This window comes from Alosa alosa, chromosome 4, assembly GCF_017589495.1.
Source record: "Alosa alosa isolate M-15738 ecotype Scorff River chromosome 4, AALO_Geno_1.1, whole genome shotgun sequence".
Classification (NCBI taxonomy): Eukaryota; Metazoa; Chordata; class Actinopteri; order Clupeiformes; family Clupeidae; genus Alosa; species Alosa alosa.
In genome coordinates this window covers 31,228,756-31,249,302 of record NC_063192.1, presented here as the reverse complement: position 1 = coordinate 31,249,302, position 20,547 = coordinate 31,228,756, and the positions used below count along the sequence as shown (strand labels likewise).

The following is a 20,547-nucleotide window of genomic DNA, read 5'->3' as shown; positions in this document are numbered from 1 at the left end:
CAACTAAATATGTGTATCTGGTGCAGACCTTGCAAGCACAAGCCAAACAGTAACTTCTATGTATACTAATCCTACATTGATATACCTTTAAACCCCCACTGAGAGTTCCCCAAAATAAAACTATATTATATATATATATATACCAAGAACACCACTATGTTTCCTTCAAGATAATGTTCAACAGACTGGCATGAGGTCATGTCAGAATTTTCTGTTTTAAAAAGATAACTATCCAACATGAAAATCCTTCAATCACTGCACTTTCGGTGTCGGCCATTTTACATTTTAAACACGGCAAGTGTGAACGGCTGTCCATAGAGAGCAGACAGAAACACCTCTATTATTTAACTACTCTACATTGCATCTAGGTAGTATAGAAAAGTTATCCCAGTTCTGTTTGGCATTCCTCATGACTGTAGGACGCAAGTTGTAGCTTCTATAAAAGACCTACATCAGAAACAGAAAATGGTATTTGTAGCCCTTTTATTGCAAAGAACACATTGATCATCAGAATGGGCGCCAGACAGGCCTTTTCACTACATACACAGTGAAGAAACTCAAAGAAAATGAGATGTGTGCATTTCCTTTATTTTGAAAGCAAAAAGACAAATAGAGGAAATATGGGGGGACAGTAAAACAGCATTAAAATTGAAATTGAAAAGATGTTCAGCCATCTGAAAAGACTGCTGAGGCTAATGTCTAAAACAGAGAATGTAAAAGTATATACAATTTATAAAAAAGAAGTACACACGCAATAGTTAAGACAGTCGTAGTTTAAGTCAATTTACATGCGGAATCGGTCCGAAAAATTAGGAGATTGTGGAACAGTCAGTGGAAGCTCACTTTTCTTCACCTCCAATTGTTTGTAATGCCTGACTGGTTGTGCCTTGTGAACCTTTGGAAAAAAGAAAAGAAAAGACGCTTACTTTAGAAATGAACACATTTTGCATTGCAAGAAGAATTCAGTCATTTTCAGTTACTTTGAATGCTTCAACATGTGATTAATTTTGTGACTCAAGAAATGGATCAACGTCATCAGCAACAAGAAGTCCACTAAGAATAAATGGTCTCTAGGGCCGTTTACAGGCCGGGGAAGTTTGCTTACATTTTCTTTAGACGACATTCATAGCATGTAAGCCTTATAATACCGTAAGCTATACCAGGCACTAAGACATTATGCGCTCACCCTATGCTACCACTCTAAATTACGTATGCGCTTACTGCTCTACAGTAATTTAGCGTCTCGATCCCTCTCAAAAGTTTAGACAAAAATTAGCCTAGATTTCATGTTTGTGGATTGAAGTGTGGACTAATATATATATATATATATATATATATATATAAAAATATATATATATCCAGAAATATATAACCATATTTTAGCAAAAATGAGACAGCAAAAATGAGACATGACGAGTAATCTGGATGTCATGAAATATTCAGTTTATCCAATAGGCTAAAGGTGGGCAAACTTTTTGGCTCAAGGGAAAAAATACATTTTTATAGCCTATAATTTAGTATTAAAAATATTTGTTTTAAAATATTAATTGCTTAAAAATACTGCTAATTTTATGCTGTTTAACAAATGTATAAATTGTGCACTGTCGCTTTAAGACAGTCGCTTTAATTCACGTTTATTTCTCAATGATCTTCTGCCTGCTCCGCTATGGCTAGTGCTGTACCTATGGCTGGGCCCTCTCAGTTTATAAATGGTCAGTAGTGGGAACTACTGTTGCCTTCATGATTTCCTTTTAAAACTTTCTTATAAGGAGATATCAATTATCAACAATCACATGCCAGCTGGAACCTGCGGCTCTCTCCCTCTTGTGAGTGCAGACGTGTTCCCAATTAAATGGATTGCATAATGTTCACGTTAGATCTGCTGCAAAGGAGATAACTAAGAGTTAACTTAGTTTAACATGATGTTATCTCTATTTATCATGATGTTTTGACATTGACATTGTAAACGTTATCTAAGGAGAGTGAAAAGCAGTTTGCAGTAAAGCTAACCAACGTCGTCTCTATCGCAGGAAAAAAATAGGGAGCAGCCTGATAACTAAATGAAATGCTCGGCGGGCCGGATGAAAGTGCTTGGCGGGCCGGATCCGGCCCGCGGGCCGCAGTTTGCCCACCCCTGCTGTAGAGACTCGTATGCTAGTGCCACTGCAACCATGCAAACACATCTATGGATGACACTAGGATTAGGCCATTTAAACTTCCTGGAGATTTGATTTGTTCATAATAAAAATGCCAGGCCATTACTCCCCATATTTTGGGGGAAGGCTACAGCAAAATTAATTACAAGTTAGGCTATTAGCTGAATGAGTTGAGGTAGCCTTCACTGAATGAACAACTCCACTAAAAATAGGCTTTAACTGGTTAAATTTCAATGGTATATTAATTTATCAAGTAGATGTTAATAATTACAAATGAAACCTACATAATGCAACATTTGATTTGTAACAGCTATTCAAATGTAGTGTATGGTCTCTATCTGAGGAGGATAGATTCATTTAGGTAGTGTGAATGTTTACGTTACCTTCTCTGCACACAAGTAAAACAAAGGATTTAGCAAAGGTGTATCACTGTGGGGAGAGTATTTGCTGCAGCCGCTATGCCATTTTAATTAAACTAATTAGTGTTGCGATCGTGCTGCAAAAAAAGACTGCATATGGGTAGACGCTTTAGGTCCTGTAAACAAACTTCCAGAGGACGGCGAGATTGACCAGGGTCCTTCAATTCGAACGGAAACGCAAGGACTGAGAGGATCGAGTGAGAGCAGGTTCCGGAGGCCTCCTAGGTTTTACCCCGAATGCCCATAATGGAAACTAGCTAGAGTTTCACCTGCTAATAACGATTTTAGCGGATTCCATTTTTTCGAACCACTTTACAGCACATAGGGATGTAACGATTACCGGTATAATGGTAAACCGCGATAAAAATGTTGACGATAATAATAACCGTTTTCATTTCAAACATCATGATTATCACTGTTGATTACCGCAGTGTGGAAACCGTGTGTTTAATCCTTCCCAGCTTCATCCGAGCCTGCTTTTGACATACAGTAGGCCTGGTACAATGGAACAAAACTGGTACCCTACTAATTCTGTTGTCTAATTGATGGTTTTTAACTACGATTTGGATTAGGCTACACCTGATTTTAAAAGGCGGAACTTTTTCACTGCAAAATGTGCACTGCATCATGTAGCCACTCTGCGTCTTTTTTATGTTCGCGTCCACATTAAATCCATTCCACTCACGTTATCAGGAGAATACAGTAGCCTAAAGTTTTATTTTGAAAGCTTACTTTGGTCTCACTCATTGCACTCCAAGTTATGGTAGGGTAAGTTAAGCTATAAGCACATAGCCAATTGACCTGTCGCTAAACGCCACCCTTAGAACGCTGATGAGCCAATGACAGTCCAGCCTCAACAGGACTCGGACATCAGCTCGGAAAACTCCATAGGAAACAACAGGGAGCAGGCATAAAATGTCAAATTAATGGTTATTTATGGAGTTTATTAACTCAAAAAACCCCGACGGATAACCATGGTCAAACGTTTTGCATGGGGGACGTGTAATACCAGAGAATGTCTAATAAGGGGAGAACCTTCACTCTCGGAACGCTTCCGGTGTGGTACTGCATCTAGGGGCGCTCGCGGGCGAGTCCAGAATGAATGGAGGTCTATGGAGCTGTACCCCTCAAAATCCACTTTTCTCGGGATATAATTTTTTAACAATAAATGTAGCCATGTAGCTCCATAGGACCCCATGTATTTTGGACTCGCCCGCGATCGCCATCTAGGTGAACTCTGGTGAACTGCAGCCAAGTTCAGATTGTATGGTATTAATAGAGAGTGGGGAGGCTCTCCGTAGACGGGCTCTGGTAATACTGATAGCCGGTACCCCGAGATGCTAGAAAACGGGGTATATTTTCATCAACAGTAGCCTACAGGACGTCTCTCGCGTTTGCAACAGCTCGACATAATGTAGGCTACTAAGCCAACAACGTGGGCACAGGTTCCCTGTTAAATCCCAAGATGAAAATGCTCATTAACCAACTATATTCTTACATCAAATATTACCGTAACCTAACATATCTTAGTATCAATCTTCCACAACTAGCATTAACGTCAGTGGTTTTTGCAGGTGATTTGCACGGCTACTCGCCACAACTGCTTGTCACCTTGTATGTATTCTAAAGTTTTGAAAACACCCCTCCATAGCATAATTAAGTCCCTTTTGATAGCTTCTGGAGGAAAGTAAATCCTTTTATCGACCAAAACGTCCTCAAAGCCTGCTTTCATATACTGTCAGCTGTCATTGTCCGCAATGTATTTCTATTCAAGTCTGGTTTGTTTGTCCGAGTTCACACCGTAACAATGGGGGGCGGGGCTTAGCGACAGGTCAATTAAACATGAACACTTTTTGAAACTATTCCAGCTTGTGTACGCCTATCAGTGCTTTCTGAACATATTGAACACACTTTTAGAAATACCGTGATAATACCGAAAACCGTGATAATTTTGGTCACTATAACCATGAGGTTACATTTTCATACCGTTACATCCCTAACAGCACACAAAGACTTATTTTCCATCTTTTCTTTAATAGAATATTTTAACATAGAAATGTCCACTTCCCAATCTGCTAGACTAGGGTATTAAACCATAGCCCTAGTGTAGCCTACATGCAGTAAATAGTTTGAATATTTTTTTTTTTTTTTTTTTTTTTTTTTTTTTTTTAAGTGGAGTAAAACTACTAGGCCTACTCTATACGTCACTGCTTGTTGACATCTTATCAGGCATGTTTGCTAAACTTTGATTCTTTTTAATGTTGCAATCAGTTAACTCCATTCAACTGTGCTTGTTGTTCAGCTCTGGGCACGCAATTACAGCAGGCGTAGAGACTGGCGGTAATGAACGCTGTTACTGTAATGAAATGACATCTTAGTAAATTCCATGCAATATGGCAAAGCACAGCACATAGAAAAACTCTGTATTAGCGCTTTCTTTGTACATCCAGCCCTGAGTGTTGGCCTTTGTTAGCTTCTTCAGACTTTGCAAACTCAGCTGGGGGATGTTGTGCGGCGCGAGAGTGCATTTGACTGGCATAAAAACGGCAAATCTCAGACTGACCGACCGATTGCATGGCCGATCACGTGAAAAACGTCCGATCAATCAGTGCATCTCTAAAACTCGCCTTTTGACAATTTCGGGACAAACTGCCTCTGGACTCTGGACCAAATCTGAAGGCATGATTAGGTTTTTGTGCAGTTTTAGTTTCATGTGAGCGAATGCATAAACTAAGCATAAATATACATGTCAGGCTCCACAAAACATGTCACATAACTGAAGAACCATACAACTTACAGAAACAAATGTCAATCATTATAATCAGGCATGTAAGGCGTTCTACATACTCGACGCACCCGACCGGTAGCGCAACACCGTGACGTCAAAATGACGTAGATCTTGCTGGCGCGCCAGGATTTTAGCCAGGTAGCACGACACCGTGACGTCAAAATGACGTAGATCTTGCTGGCGCGCCAGGATTTTAGCCAGGTAGCGCGAGGTAGCGCACCACTCATTTTATTTTTTCAGGACGTAGCGACAAAGCGGAAACAGGAAGATGGACTAGTTCGAGGGCAAGCGAGAGTTGCAGTGTTTAGTTACAGTCATTGAATTTGTAATAGTTTGCTGGATAAGTTAATAAAGTTACCAGCGAGGAGTTACTAAAACACATGGAATTAAGAGGAAAGAATAGAAGCGATTTATTTTCAAACAAAGGATATCTATTAAGGCCTGAATAAAATCTCTTTCCACTTCAGGAAATTACAAACTCAGCCAGCTGCTAGCTAGCTAGCCAGCTAACTAAACTGTTTAAATTATTAAAATTTCCCTCGTGATGACTAAAGTATCTATCTACCTGTGTGCACACCTTGGAAACTAGATGATTATGATGGTGGTAGTTGTGAATAGTAGCAACCAAAGTCCGAAGTACCATCACAGAGGCTAGCTAATAGCAGAGCCCGTTTACATTCTCTGCTACTAGTGTTTCTTAATGCAGCTTCTTCTGCTGTGTAACGTAGTTAGCGTTAATCTTTTCACAACAGCGACACCTCTGTTCATATATACGCGAGTATAAATGGTTACGGCGCTTCTGTGACGTCACATTGTCGCGCTACAGGTCGGGTGCGTCGAGTATGTGGCGCACTTAACGTTTCTCCCAACAAAAACACTGGCGGCACGCTTTGAAGGATTCAATCTGGAAAGCTCACCAATTCATGCCGCAGACGAGCCACCCGCTCGCGCTCCTGTTCTTCCTGCTCTCGGAGCTGCTCCTGCTCCTGGAGGGCTCGGAGCGCCTCCCTCTCACTCTTCTCTCGTTCAAAGTCCTCCCGCTCCTTGGCCCGTCGCTCGGTGCTCAGTTGAAATCCCTCAGTAGCTACAGAATTAGTGGTATTGTCTTCAGAAAATGGTAATAGTAGAATGAGAAGGATTGAAAAGGAGGCAAGGAAGCAGGAGCGTGGCAAGGTGGGTGGATAAAGATTGAAATTAAAGGGGGGGGGGAGTAAAAAAAAAATGACAGAGCATGGCGAGCGTTAACAGAGCATTTGAGGAAACCATGGTGGATTTGGTGCCTCTTAAAGTGTAAGTTCAGTGTAAATTGACCCATAGTCCTGTTGTTCAAGCTCATCACATGCAGTCCATAGAAAAAAGAATGAGACAATGTGGGACAACATAGACCAAGTTTTAGGCAGCTTAAAGCAGACCCATGGGGCAGTGGGGAGTTACTTTCAGTTTCCGTTTTGATGCCCTATGGGTCTGCTTTAAGCTGCATGTCCATAACTTGGCCTACGTTGTTCCAAATTCTCATTCTTTTTTCGATGGGCTGCATGTGGTGAGGTTATACAACAAGGCTATGGGTCAATTTACACTGAACTTACACTTTAAATACCAACACTGACACTGGAATACCCTGAGGTCCATTACATGCAAGTGTACTTTAGCATTGATTATTTAACGATTGATATCGATATCAACCGACAAAGATGTGCCTGGATATCCACTTACAATTTAACTCCAGAAATGGCCAACTTTTAATTTATGTACAACATGCAATTGTTGCAGGCTTCATGCATTATCTACCCACAAATTATGCCAACTACAACTACCATTTTTTACAACTTGTAAGTGTAAATCAAGTTTCTCAGCCAAGTATACTTGCGTATACAAGGAATTTGGTCTCTGCATTTATCCCATCCGTGAAGTAGTGAACACACAGAGCACACAGTGAACACACCGTGAGGTAGAGCACACAGAACACAAAGTGAGGTGAAGCACACACACTAACCTGGAGCAGTGAGCTGCCTTGCTACAACGGTGCTGGGGGAGCAGTGAGGGGTTAAGTGCCTTGCTCAAGGGCATTTCAGCCGTTCCTACTGGTCGGGGATCGAACCAGTAACCCTCCAGTTACAAGCCCAAAGCCCTAACCAGTAGGCCACGACTGCCCCTAACTTGATGCTAGTGCCTGCATTTAGCATCCTCTAGCTCAATTTGTCAAATTCAAAACAACAAAAACTAAATTTTGTTTTGCTTTTAATCACAGTTGGCTAATCATTCCAGGCACTAAGCACGTGAGGGGGGGTGAGGGTTGAGATTTGTGCTTCTGCTAGCAGGTGCTACTTACCCAAGATGCTTCTGTTCTCCTTCTTGGGGACAAATGGCTCTTTATGTGTAACTGTGTTTGGTCGTGCCTTAAAGCTGGCAGCCTCAGCCTGTTGTTTCAGCTCTTCCTTCATCTACCATAAAGTGGGTAGTGGTCAGAGGCCTGAGCAAATTATCTTTTTACAGGAGAAACAATGCAGAAAGCAGTGTACACATAATGGCACCTCACCATTCTCTCCCAACGGTCACTCTTGGTTGCTCCCCGCTCATCGATCTGAAGCCTGAAGGGCTCGGGTTTAGTGGGCTCCACCACCTTCTTCTCAGGAAGGCTGATCTCACTGAAGTCTGGAAGTGGTGTGGCCTTGAACTCATGACACTGCAAAATACAACTAAAGTCAAGCTCAACCTGAAGCCCGTTTCGTAAGGACTGCACCAAGTAAACCATTTTCCATGTGAACTTCTGAAAAATTCTTTAAATCAACATTTAACAGTACCTCCTCCTTACGAAGCTCTTCAAGTTTTTTCTCCTTCATTGCCCTCCTTTCACGTTCCCGCTCCTCAAAAGAAAAGGGGCACATCTCTACAGCACTTTTTGCAGTAAGCTTAGGCTGGAAAGGTACAGAATGTGGCACAGGGACAGCCTTGATGCGTACCGGTTTAACCTATAAAAGAAGAATTGATCTATTTTAGTCACTGAAAAATGCTGGGAATAAGCCTTGAGATGGCACTGCAAACCAGGTGTTCCCACCTCTTCAATTTGGCGCTCCACACGGACACGGTTTTTCAGAGCAAAAGCTGGAGATTCTGGTACTGTTGGAGCTGCCACTCGCTTCTCTGGGACACCCTAAAAATAAAATGCAGAGGACATTTCAGAGGTAGAAGTTTCCACTTTGAATATCTCAATTTAAAACCCCATGACCGTTCTGCCCAGGTCTGCTTGAGACTATAAACAAAAGTTTCATTTGACTTTATCAAAGGAAATAAAAAAAATTAGAAAAAAGCTAGATATAGAAAGGGCTGTCGCAGTTAGTCACTGCTTAGAATGCGGTCAACATGGTTAGATACCAGACTGTTGGAAAGCATAACTTACCTAACTACCTAACTTTATCATTGTTCATTTTCGTTGCGTTTTGTTATTGCTTGGTGCAGACATGCATCGATGTAGTCACCTCAACCCAACATAATTCTGTCTCATCCTTGGATACCTTTTTTTGGGTGTGCATAGTGTGACTCAACTAAATGCATTGTGATGTGCGTGTGTGTGGTGAAAAAAAAAGAAAAAAAGAAAAAAGTGTAACACAATCAATCCCCCAAAATAAAACTCTTCGCATCTCAATCTTCGATTTACACAAGTTAGCAAAACCGAAGTGAAAACAAGCGGGAGGCAGCCGAAAAGCACGCCGTTTGCATCCCTGTGCCAACTGAGACGTATAATACATACCACCACCTCCTCCAGGATTTTCACTGGCAGAGGTTTGGAGTGAAAGGTGTGGTCTTCAGCTTCCTTTGGCTTTTTACTGGCCTGCCTCTCCTGCAGGCGTTTCTCAATCTCCAAATGGAACCCCTCCGGTTGGGTGACTCCCTTAGCTGATGGCTTCTTGGGCACCACAGCAGCCTCCAGTATTTTCCGATTGAGCTCAAGGGCTTTGAACTTAAACCTGAAAGAAATGGTGAAAGCGAAAGTAAGGATCATTCCCACAATATGCAAATTCTTCAGGAGGACTCCTGGCAATTTTCCATGTTCCAGTAGTTGCTTTCAGACATACCGTAAATCCTCAAATTATGGCCGAGATTCTATTTGTAGCCGGGCCTCAGATAATTAGCGGGAGTGTCGTCGATTCAGACAAATAAAGGCCGGCCACCAAATACAAGCCAGGGAAATAATTGCCTACCAGTAGGGCTATCAGTCCACGAGAACTATGAGACATTGTTTCAATTTAACTCAATGAAATAAAAGAGCTCTTCTTAATATTTGATATTGTTGGTTGGTTTAATAGTCTATTGTCTCCAACACGTCGATCTAAAGCCCGTCTCAAGCCGCCCCCTTTTGAGCTTGCCAGAGGCTGAGGCAGTACTACATTTAAACACAATTGTTGCCTCGAGGCATTCCAGCCTACGAATGTAATAAAAAGTAAATCATGCATAATTAAAACATAACTATTTAGGCTACTTGGGTTTGCATTAGAGCACAGCGCACATGAATGAAAGCGGCTGCCTTGTCTTGCAATAAGAAGCGGTTGGAAATCCCAACACTCTTTCAACGACATGAACCTTAATAGTGAACCATCAAATACCCCGCAGATTTCAGTGCCCATCAGTCCCAAGATTTAGCAATATAATTAAACAGTCCAAAAGTAAATTAAATCCCAAACCAAATCGAAAATCTTCTGCTTTTGATAGCCTACCGGTATGTCTCACAATAAAACGCACAATGCAAGATATAAAGGCCTGCCTCAAATACAATCCTGCCCCAATAAGTAAATAAGAGAATAAAATTTGGATTTACGGTAGGTGTAAGTCCACATGTTCTACTCATGTGCGTGTTCAACCACATTCAACCTGTTCCAACCACGCGGAGATTCTGTTCATGTGCGTCGTTGTCATTCACACATAACGTCTGCATGTTTGCATCATATCTGAATCACCCAAAGGGTCGGAACTCTGTTCGACAAAGAGCTGCATATACTGCGGACGACATGTCTGAAGGCAGCTAATGAGAAAAAAAAAAAGACTAATGAAAGTGTGTGACTGATTCACATACTGCTGAATCTTCTCTAGCTCTTCAGCCTCAATCTCAGCTGTACTCTTCATAACCTGGGGACGACTCCTCGAGCGGGTCATCAGCTGAGGGGTCATTGGGTGCGTAACCTTTGGCCGCTCAGCCTTCACTGGTGAGGGACCTGGGAGTCAGGAAAGAGTTCATAGACAAAAGTGAGTCTTCATACGGAGATGCGCAACCTGAAGGACTAGTGTAATATATGGCAAACAGAGGGCTTTAGCAACAACTTAATGAAATACCTCTCTCTTGACTTTGGCGACTGCGTAAGTGATAGCGCACTGGTGTGCGTTTCTGGAACTGTTCAATCTGCTGTGCTATTGACACATAACTAGCAGACTCCTCATGCTTTCGTTTGCCACCACGAGATAGATTGAATGGTTTGGGAACAGTCGTCCCCCCCTTTGGTGGTGCCTTTACCTATGATAAGGACAACCAAATAGTATAGATTACCAATTCTCTCATATATATATATATATATATATATATATATATATATATATATATATATAAAATAATAACATTACAGGACAAGTACAATAATGTTAATAAAGAGTTGCATTTACAGGTGAAGTTTGGTGCTTCCGGAGCTGGGAATTGAAATCCACCTCTGTGTAGGTGGAAGTGGAAACTGTGGCGCTGCGTTTTGACCGTGCATCTGAGCGGAAGTGGAACTCTTTTGGTATTGTAGTAGATAGAACTTGTTTCTTCACGGGCTGACCTATGGGAACCAACAAAACACTGTTTATACCTCAGTGGTCTCATATACCAGTGTAGTGGACACACGCACATGTGGAGGTAGACAGAATTGCTGATATGCAGCTTGATAACAAAGAAAGGGGGGAACTCGAGAATGCCTTACACGTGGTACCCTAACAGGAGTGAATTTGTACAGCTATTTCAGCATGATAGGCCAAGCAAAACCAAAAAGGGAAAATCAGATGTCATTGGAAGACTGGGTTAGGTCCCCCTGCCATTCAAACCCCTGTCCCGTCTCAAATATTCAGATTTTAGATAAGGGGGAAAAGACATTGTACTCACTGCCAGCCAGGGCTGCTTTGTAGCTGGCCTCGTTCCGGCGTCGCTGCTCAGCCACCTCATGTTGGAGAGCTTCAATGCGTTCCATCTCCTGTTGCTCAGTGCTCCTCCTAACACGGAAATAGTCCAACAAGCAGTTATCTTATATTATTTATTTGTGCTTTTGTACAATGTCTCAGATTAGGCCATGTTGACAGCATCATGCTTTGATTTGAAAAATAAAAAAATAAACAAACTCTGGCTGTTAGCATAATGAAGGAATAATGAAAAGGAATAAATAATGCTTTGCTCACTGCTTGGCAGAAGTAGCGGAGGCAGCAGAAGTCTGGGCCTTAGCTGTGGAAGCTGCAGACTTTTGACTAAGTCTGTGACTGCTCCTTACAACTCGTCTCTGCCTCTGTGTGTAGGAGGAGCTCCTGTCAAAATACCAAGTGAGGTCAAACACAACAGGTAGCATGTTAATATCAGTATCCTTAAATCAAGCTGGTCCTTCCCAAAGTGTTTAAACAGCTCACCTCACCCACCAAACACCTTGAAAAAAGATGGTCTTTAAAGAATGCACAAGCAACCTTAATGGTTAAATGTGACCATCACCTTGGTGAACCTTTTGAACCCTTCCTACGCAATTGAACTTTCGATCATGTGCCCAACAAAACATCCAGATATATTTTTCAAACACACATTTTACCTCCAGTGATGAAACGTTCTTTTAGGTGTTGGTACAACTCTGCAAAGCAGTATACTTATTCACATCTCTAAAACTGAAAATGGTGCTATATAAAACACATTTCTGAAATTAAAACTGATAACTGACCTTCTCTGTTTCTTAACTGGTGGAGTTGCAACCTTCACCTCTGCTACAGGTCGCTTGGACACTCTGTTGAGCAATGGTGTCAAATTTTAGATAACAGACAACTACATGTTTGAACTTTGAAACATAAAAAAAAAAAAAAAAAAAAACTCATCATGCAATGACACAGTTCAATATATTGTAATATAGGCCAGTAATACATAGAAGTAGTGTTTTGAATCTCAACTGTACCTGCGTGGTTGAGCCTTTGTTTGTGTGGGAGCAGCTGCTGCTGGCTTACCCATGCCCCATGAAAGAACAATGTTTGATGGTGCAATGTTCTCAACTGCATCCTCTGCAAGCAAAGCAATCAGCACATTACTATTCAGTAGTCATTTAGTTCTCGCCCCATGCGCTCACTGCATTTTGTACAGTACTTGCTACCTTATCTCACTAGCACCTCTTGAGGTATTAAGTAGTACTGTGCATCTCTTGCTAATTAAGTTTTATTGATATCTGGGTAACACAGTGCATAGCAGGAGTTGGCATGAGTAGGGTTGTAATATGCATTATTTTGAAACAATAGCGCAATCAGCAAATGTGAAAGCTACAATTAATTGTGCAACGTGTGACTACTTTGTGAGTATTTCCAGTTTACCAGAAGTAATGTACAAGCAAACAAATGGACGATCACTAAGTATTTGTTATGTCATGAAACAATAATGAAGAGGTAGTAACATTTGAAAAAGCACCACAGGTATCTGTATCATGAATGTACTGCAAAAAAGGCCAGAAGAAGTAATGCCGTCTTGGCCTTATAGAACTGAAGCGTGACTTTCAAAAGTTAAATAGCAAATGAAATCGCAATATCTATCAACAACAACAAAAATCACAATGAGATTTTCCTTAAATCCTCCAGCAGCCCTACACATGAGGTCAAAACTTCACAAAACAAACATTATTTATTCACCTTATGTCATTTGCATTCAATTTTTCAAAATACACAATGATTTGCACTAAAATGGTTAGGAACCAGGAAAATGGTTATGAACCATAGGCCTAAAGGGCCCCCACATTACTCACTGTGGCAATTGAGTGAATCATTGGATGGATTTAACTTCATATTTTAACAAGAATTTCAAGCAACTGGACAGGTCATTTTTTTGAAAATGGGACAGGGCACACCTTTATCAGAGCTCCCCTCTTTTTCCTTGGGTGGAGGAGAAGTCAGATCTTGTATGATCTCTCCATCTTCCTGTTGTTCGACAGTAGAGTCCTTAGAGCAATCTAGTAGAAGGAAATGGCAAACAAAACACTATTAATATGCATAACATCCTACAGTTAATAATCACCGAGTTACTTCCATTATTCAAGCACTCACCAAACCACTGGTCAGCCTGATCATCCGGTTGAAGGGATTTGAAATCCAAAATATGCGTGGGAGCATCAAATTCATAAAGGTCCGTAGAGCCAGCAGGCTGCACGTCCATCTCGGAACCTAATGTAGTCTAAAGTTATTCCAGATGGCGATTTCCTAGGTTGTAATCAACATGTAATATTATTGAAAAATAAACAAGTGAGGTACAAATATTATCTTTTTCAAAAATCAACTTCATGTCGTGTCCACAGAACCACAATGTATAAAAGCTAACGTTAAAGACTCGCGACTGTGTTCAGAAAGAATGTTTGTTTCCACATATTTCACGTTAAAACCTCGTAAAGAATTCCAATCCTAACTTTAGCTTCAACGGAGTGGTTCAAACGGCTCCAAATACCGTAATGATGGTCGTTAACGTTTCAGTTTATATATGTTGTTATTTCAGACTTGTAGGCTAAACAGTTATGCGTCATCATCAACGTTAACGATAATATATAAAACGATGTAGTTATTCATCATTATGCTAACGTTAACGTTAGCTATCTTTAGCTGTGTGTTAGCCATTTCAGCAACATGCAACGCACAACCTATTCGCTAAGAAGTTAACGTTAACAACACAACACGTTAGCCATTAAATACAAATGGACTGCTACAGAGGAAACTAACAGTAAATTAAACCGACTAGCTAGATTAAACCTTAATAACTAAGATTCACAGCTCATGTTAAAGATTATGTTGAAAAGAGTAAACAACGTTAAGTTAACATTACGTTAACGTCACTGGTCGACTAGCGAGGTCTTCCTAATCGCATTGCTAGCCAAATTCATCTAACTATCAACTAACGTTACTCAACATAAACTGTACTTATTTTTCAAAGCTAGCGTCTTCTTTCTTACTAGTTACCCAAATTCACTCATAGAACTCGTAAACTATTGATAATATATCCAGTACTTACGGATAATTAAACTGGAGATGTCCTCCCTCTTACAGACACAACTGATACGTTGTTGACGGAGAACTCTGCAAAATCCAAATTGCAGCGCCGTTGCATTGACGTTTAAAATTCTTCAAATTATCCAATGGCATCGTACTTGGAAAATTCTTTCATTTTTCATTGGACGTCATTTGGTGACGTACCCGGATGATGCATAGATCATGTGACCACTAGGCACCAAGGCCAGGGCTGTAAAATATAGCACATTTTCAGAAGTGTGTTTGTTTTTTTTGCACTGTCGGACCGGTGTTAGTTGATATTGTCAAATTTTTATTAACTTTAACTGTCTCGTTTACTTCATATTTTCAGAAGAACCGACATCATCAATAAGTTTGGGACTTTCACTGTAGGCTATTCTCAAACAGCCAAGATTCACAATTCCAACTTAATCTTCAAGAAAGTCCTGTAACACTGTTCATAAGTCTCTGATCTTTAACCCTAATCTGCATCATCCATATAGACTGTATAAAATAGGCACCATCAAACCCATTCTCATGCAATCTCACTGCAGTGGACACATGCCACCCCCTGTCAACTCCTCTCAGATGTGCAGTCTGCCTCATCTAACACCTGACACTGTTTGGCTCTGAGCACAAGTAAAACTTTTGAGGCGAGTGTTTTATTTTGCAAGAACTGTCAGACATTCTGTGAATGTAGCTTGAAAATGGAGAAAAGGGAGGAAAGTTTCAAAAAATGTGTTTTAACAATTGTGGAAAACTGTGTTCCTTATTTTTTTTTTGAGCAGTTTAATACATATAAATAAATGTCACAACATCATGGGCTTTTCTGGTCTGGAATGGGTTCTATTAACACATGCAATGCATTGCAACTGCACAAATCAACACAGAGCATACAGTGCATTCTGGTAAAATAAGGATTATCAGGATGAACCTTAGCACCACATAATAGCACACAAACAGAAATGCATAATTATTTAATTACATGATGAAAGAATGAATATGCTGTATATGAATGTGTACATTATTAAGACCATTAAAATAACATAATTCCTAACGTTGTGCAATCATAGGCCTTTAGTGGATACTCAGTGCAAACATAATTACACATGTCGATAATCAGTTGACTGTAATCCTAACAATAAACTTCATGATCCATAATTGATTACAGTTAATGTAACAAGAAAACATACTGAAAGACAGACACTTAACTGATCATAACATTAATTTCATGCAGGGATACTTCAAGTTTCCCTTTTAAAATCAACAGAAAAGGCAACAAGGATGATCAATATATCTGTGGATATTGGATGGAGTGTCCACTTTGTTTACTTCTGAATCATGACCTGAAATTTACCTGAAAAAAAAAAGAAAAAGACAGACTGTCAGTAGTGCTGAAGCTGAAACTAGCAGCTTTCCATCTGCAGTTTGTAATTTATGACAGAAGCATTTTTAGTGTTTATTTTTTGCCTTCCTAAAAACGGTTTCTTGCGAATTTGTATAGCAAACGTCTTAGTGACCACACCACACAGCACTGATATATGATAAATCACTGACAACACAAGGGAACAAGAGAAACACTTACATGCAGGCATGATAGAGACTTCCGCTGTGACAATACTTTTCACTCCAAGGTTGGAGAGCCCCCCTCTCACCAGGCCACAAGTGAATGCTAGATACTGTAAGGGTAAGATCAGAGTATTCAGGACAAGACCGCCGATGCGAGGTCCCTTAAAAAATATAAACTTTCCTTTCATATTTGGTCTTTAAATATACTTATGTTCACAACATTGTAACTAATGCTTTAGGCATTAATGAAAGAGATACATATGACCGTAGTCGTAAAACATTCAGAGCTTCATTTGAAAATACATTACACCATGTTTGCATTTATCATTTATTCACATGTATGGAATAAAATGACGGGAGCTTCCTACACCCTCAGAACTGCAAGGTCCTAGACGTCATTATTTAAAAAACGTAGACACATGAGTATGGAACACTCAGTGATGAACTAAACATAAAATGTCTCGGAGGACTTCAGTAGCAGCATCAACCAACCAATTATATGAACTTGAATAGTGTGTGCTGAGGCATGCAAAAACCACCCAGAAACTGAATGTATGGAAGGAGAATGGTATGAATGTAAGAAAAGTTAGATTTCAGATATTCACAGGAGAGGTGTTAATTTCTTTGTGCTGTATGTAGGGGATTTCCCACAGTGAACAATCAACAACCAAACCTATTTGACATTACATAACATGACGCAGAGTAAAACCACAATGCACAGTTGGCGAGCGACAGTTGCAAACGTGCCGCATTTTGTACCCAGGATCCGTAACAGGCCTCGTTCACGGTACCACGCTGCTGGTAGTCTGAATGCCCAACGAAAGAACTAAAGCAAAGCAAGTACCAACAAATTCTTCAGTCAAACTGGCGACTCACGATTAGGAAATGTTGTGACGGATGTAGACTTTGTGATAACTTTGAAATCATTGGTCCAGCCTAACCAATCACATTGATCAGGGATTTCTAATGTTATTTCCTACTTTGCCTAAACTTTACAAACTGACAATAAACAGCATGTGCAGTCAGGAAACAATGTATGCAGGCCTACCTTAGCTCTACATACATTTACACATTCTTCCATATGACATAGGAGACCAACCTCTTTGCCACAATGCTAAAGAACATCCTGCTTTAGTGACTTGATATTAAATAGTTAATCTTAGTTTACAACATCCTTTAGGTCAGTGGTTCTCAAATGGGGATACGCGTACCCCTGGGGGTACGTGAAGCCACTCCAGTGGGGTATACTACGAAGCACGTTATACATATCTAGGCTATGTAGACATATCGAGGCTTGACAAAGCCTTGACTCAGGGGTATACGTTAAGTGATACTACGATTGCAGTTATGTGATATATTTGTCAAACTAGGCTTTCAGCTCAGATCTGTGGCGTTCTCGGTGTTGGGATGACTTTGGCCAATCGCGGTAACGTGGAGACGCACAAGACCGCCTCATTTTAAAACAATTACTTTCGTGATTCATGAGCATTGCTTAATCTACACTGCGGTCATTTTTTTGTGTCTAACCTATAACATCAAATAAATCAATTGCCATCAGTTGTTGTATGGTATGCACGCCCATAGTGGGATATTTGCACGCTACAGCACTATTAAAGCGCATTCGAGATCCAAAATGTTAGTAGAGGCGGAGCTCCACCTGTAGGATATATGACAGAATCCTACACGTGGAGATAACTTCGTTTTAAGACAATTGATTGATCAGTATGTAGATTACACGATTTGAGCTATAACTTAGCACATAACCTCCTCCCGACCAGGTTTGGTTGACAGCATAAGATGCCATGGTGATATAGCGACACTAAAACAAATTCACTTTCGTGTCACAGCATACCCTAGCTTTGAGCGCAACATACCTCGCTAACCCACTAATCGAGATTCGTAGTACACCCCACAGGGGGTACGTGAGATTTTAAAATACATATATTTAAAAAGTGGAATCCATGCGAAAATACTTAAAAAACAATTATTTTATTTCAGGAAAATATAAGTTCATAAAATTAATTTTATATTTCAGTAGGCTATGGTCACCGTTTTCACTACATTAGTTTGAATCATTTGCAATAAATTTAAGTCATGGATTATTAAAATTTAAAATGTTAAAAATATTTTTTTTTCCAAATTTTGTATGTGTTTATCAGTTCCAAAGTTTAATAAATTAGACACTGATGGCACAGTGCTCTGTTTTAAGTCTTTTTTTTCTAAACTAAAAATGCTTTGTGCTGGTTAGGGGGTACTTGGCTGAAAAAAAATTTCACAGGGGGTACATCACTGAAAAAAGGTTGAGAACCACTGCTTTAGGTTGATCTTTAACTTGATCAGCTCATAAGAGGCATTTTCCACACAAACCACAGCCTCTCTGTGGCCATATTGGCTTTGACAAGGTCTCAGGAAAGCAACACTAAATGTTCAGAATCAGTATACAATCTGAACATACTTTTTCTGTACACTTTCAATAGGCCTAGATGTTAGTTTTTAACACATTGTTCAACTCCTCACCTTTGGAGCATGTTCCAGATGCTGTTTACCTGCAGACAACTGTGTAAGTAGACGGAATTTGTTGTCTTGAAGTACATAAATACCCTAACAAAAAACAAAAACTGTCAACAGGGTAAAGAATCAATTTTTAACCTGAAGGTGTACTGAAGGTACACAAGTAAGAGTGAAAGGATGTTTGATCCATACCTGGTGGTTTGTCCTCAGGTTGTCAATTTGCTTTTTAAAAACACTGGTCCAAAAGTCCTTGCAAATGAACTTCATGATGTCAAGTTCATCTTTGAAGCGTGCAGTATCTTTTGTAAATCTGAAATAAGACAGTTTTGTCACTTTGCCTTGCCTACATCTATGAAATTTAATATGAAGCAAGTAAAAGTTTTGTAAGAAAGTAGACTGCAACTCCTACAGCATATTCAATTGAGTCAGAGGTCAGAAGGAATAGATAGTCCTTGTTGCGTTTCAACTAATTCTCATTGTGTAACGAGGTAAACACGTTTATTTTTCAATTCCTAGTCCCCTCTTCACATTCGCAGCTGCCTCACTTCAGTAGGCCATTAGACATAAACTGTTGCTACTGGTCTGTCATGATACCTTTCTATGAGTCCTTGTCCGACTCTAAATCCCATGTTTTCCAGTTTGGTAATGCATCTCCCATTTTCCTGCAGAACGCAAAGTTTCAAACATAGTTTAAAATTATTATAATTATTACCAGGGAGCATTATGATTCGTTTAGTTTGCACAAATCATACTTTCATCATGAAATACAAGTAATCTACAGGAATGTCCTAAATAGCAGAAATGTTTTAATATCAACCTTACCATCTCTCCACTCTCGGCTGATTTGTACACATATTGAATGACTTCATTGTGAAGAAACTGGAATAGAGCTTCGTCTGCCATTCCGAAAGAACACCAAACAACAACGCTTTTCTAAACTATTCATAAATAATATGTTTTCTGAGTATACCTTTCTACTCTTTTCTACATAGCAAACTTAATCAATGACATGTCGTTAGCGGATAATTCTGGAAATGGCTAGCTAACGTTATGTATCAGTTGACATTCTTGACAATACCGATTTAAAAGAGTACATCGACGGCACAGCTTAATAAGTCTACCAGTTAAAACAGCACTTTAGGAAAAAAAATGTTAACGACCTGTAAAACGAGCAAATGCTATGCTATCATATTTGCCACTGCCACAAATCATTTGACAACACAGGCCCTTCGCAGTTTCCGTAAATGTTTTAGCTGCCTATGTCGTTGCCTGTCTGTATATAAGTGCGGATCATGTTCAAACCTGAATGAAAGTGAGCTATTTTATATTGTGGATTGATGATGTGATTGTGCATCACTTGCCTGAATAGTAGTAGGCCTACCATTTGAATTATACTATAATCGATCAATTTATGTAGACAAAGCGGAAGTAGCTAAAATACCCCTGAGCCTAAAACAGAAAAAAGGAAGACATGGTAAAACCAGACCATAAACAATAAAAGGGTAAAACAGTAGTTGTAAATTACAATAAAATGGTTGAAGTGATAAAAAGTTTCAATCATTGTTTTTCATGGCTTTTAGTGCGTAAACTAGGCTATGCCATTATTTCCTGTTAGTGCATAGACCTTTTATCAAACTTGAGAGGTCTCCAAGGTGTAGCATTAGCAACTTAATATGCAAAATAGGACAGGGTTGCCCCCCCGTGCTTTATGTTGACCCTTGGTCCTGGATACATTCTATAAACTATATTATATTGTGATGACAACATTGTAACCTAGTGCAAAATAAAGCCTTATTAGGCCACAGCCTAAAACTAAACATAACACAAAATGATGTGGGCACACATGAGAAATAAGTGACTGGTG

The 20,547-nt window shown here is 39.9% G+C and overlaps 2 protein-coding genes across 5 annotated transcripts; both read right to left on the bottom strand.

Annotated features, from left to right (window-relative positions):
• Positions 1-466: 466 nt before the first annotated feature.
• Positions 467-14,694, bottom strand: tpx2 (TPX2 microtubule nucleation factor). 4 transcript variants are annotated; one of them, XM_048241249.1, is made up of 18 exons: positions 14,608-14,694; positions 13,656-13,808; positions 13,460-13,561; positions 12,527-12,629; positions 12,299-12,361; positions 12,173-12,211; positions 11,778-11,900; positions 11,488-11,594; positions 11,013-11,167; positions 10,689-10,866; positions 10,432-10,570; positions 9,112-9,328; positions 8,419-8,514; positions 8,165-8,332; positions 7,900-8,046; positions 7,693-7,804; positions 6,281-6,468; positions 467-895 (listed from the first exon to the last, which is right to left on the bottom strand). In XM_048241249.1, exons 2-18 carry the CDS (start codon positions 13,762-13,764, stop codon positions 785-787), a joined length of 2,157 nt encoding a protein of 718 aa, XP_048097206.1. In that variant the 5' UTR covers positions 13,765-13,808; positions 14,608-14,694; the 3' UTR covers positions 467-784. The 4 variants fall into 4 exon arrangements, with proteins under 4 accessions (XP_048097206.1, XP_048097204.1, XP_048097207.1 ...); XM_048241247.1 differs by having other exon boundaries at positions 6,281-6,447; XM_048241250.1 differs by having other exon boundaries at positions 13,656-13,772; positions 14,608-14,671.
• A 670-nt stretch (positions 14,695-15,364) lies between these two features.
• Positions 15,365-19,956, bottom strand: trappc6b (trafficking protein particle complex subunit 6B). Its single transcript, XM_048241282.1, has 6 exons — positions 19,506-19,956; positions 19,278-19,345; positions 18,876-18,993; positions 18,690-18,773; positions 16,189-16,282; positions 15,365-15,960 (listed from the first exon to the last, which is right to left on the bottom strand). Exons 1-6 carry the CDS (start codon positions 19,584-19,586, stop codon positions 15,932-15,934), a joined length of 474 nt encoding a protein of 157 aa, XP_048097239.1. The 5' UTR covers positions 19,587-19,956; the 3' UTR covers positions 15,365-15,931.
• Positions 19,957-20,547: the final 591 nt, after the last annotated feature.

Coding starts and splice junctions, on each gene's coding strand:
- tpx2 (XM_048241249.1), bottom strand. CDS start 13,764: ATGGACGTGCAGCCTGCTGGCTCTACGGACCTTTATGAATTTGATGCT. Junction 11,168..11,487: donor CAAAGCAGCCCTGGCTGGCA/GTGAGTACAATG, acceptor TGGTTCCCATAG/GTCAGCCCGTGAAGAAACAA. Junction 10,867..11,012: donor GGAAGCACCAAACTTCACCT/GTAAATGCAACT, acceptor TCCTTATCATAG/GTAAAGGCACCACCAAAGGG.
- trappc6b (XM_048241282.1), bottom strand. CDS start 19,586: ATGGCAGACGAAGCTCTATTCCAGTTTCTTCACAATGAAGTCATTCAA. Junction 18,774..18,875: donor ACCTGAGGACAAACCACCAG/GTATGGATCAAA, acceptor GTTTTTTGTTAG/GGTATTTATGTACTTCAAGA. Junction 15,961..16,188: donor AGTCTCTATCATGCCTGCAT/GTAAGTGTTTCT, acceptor TTTTTTTTTCAG/GTAAATTTCAGGTCATGATT.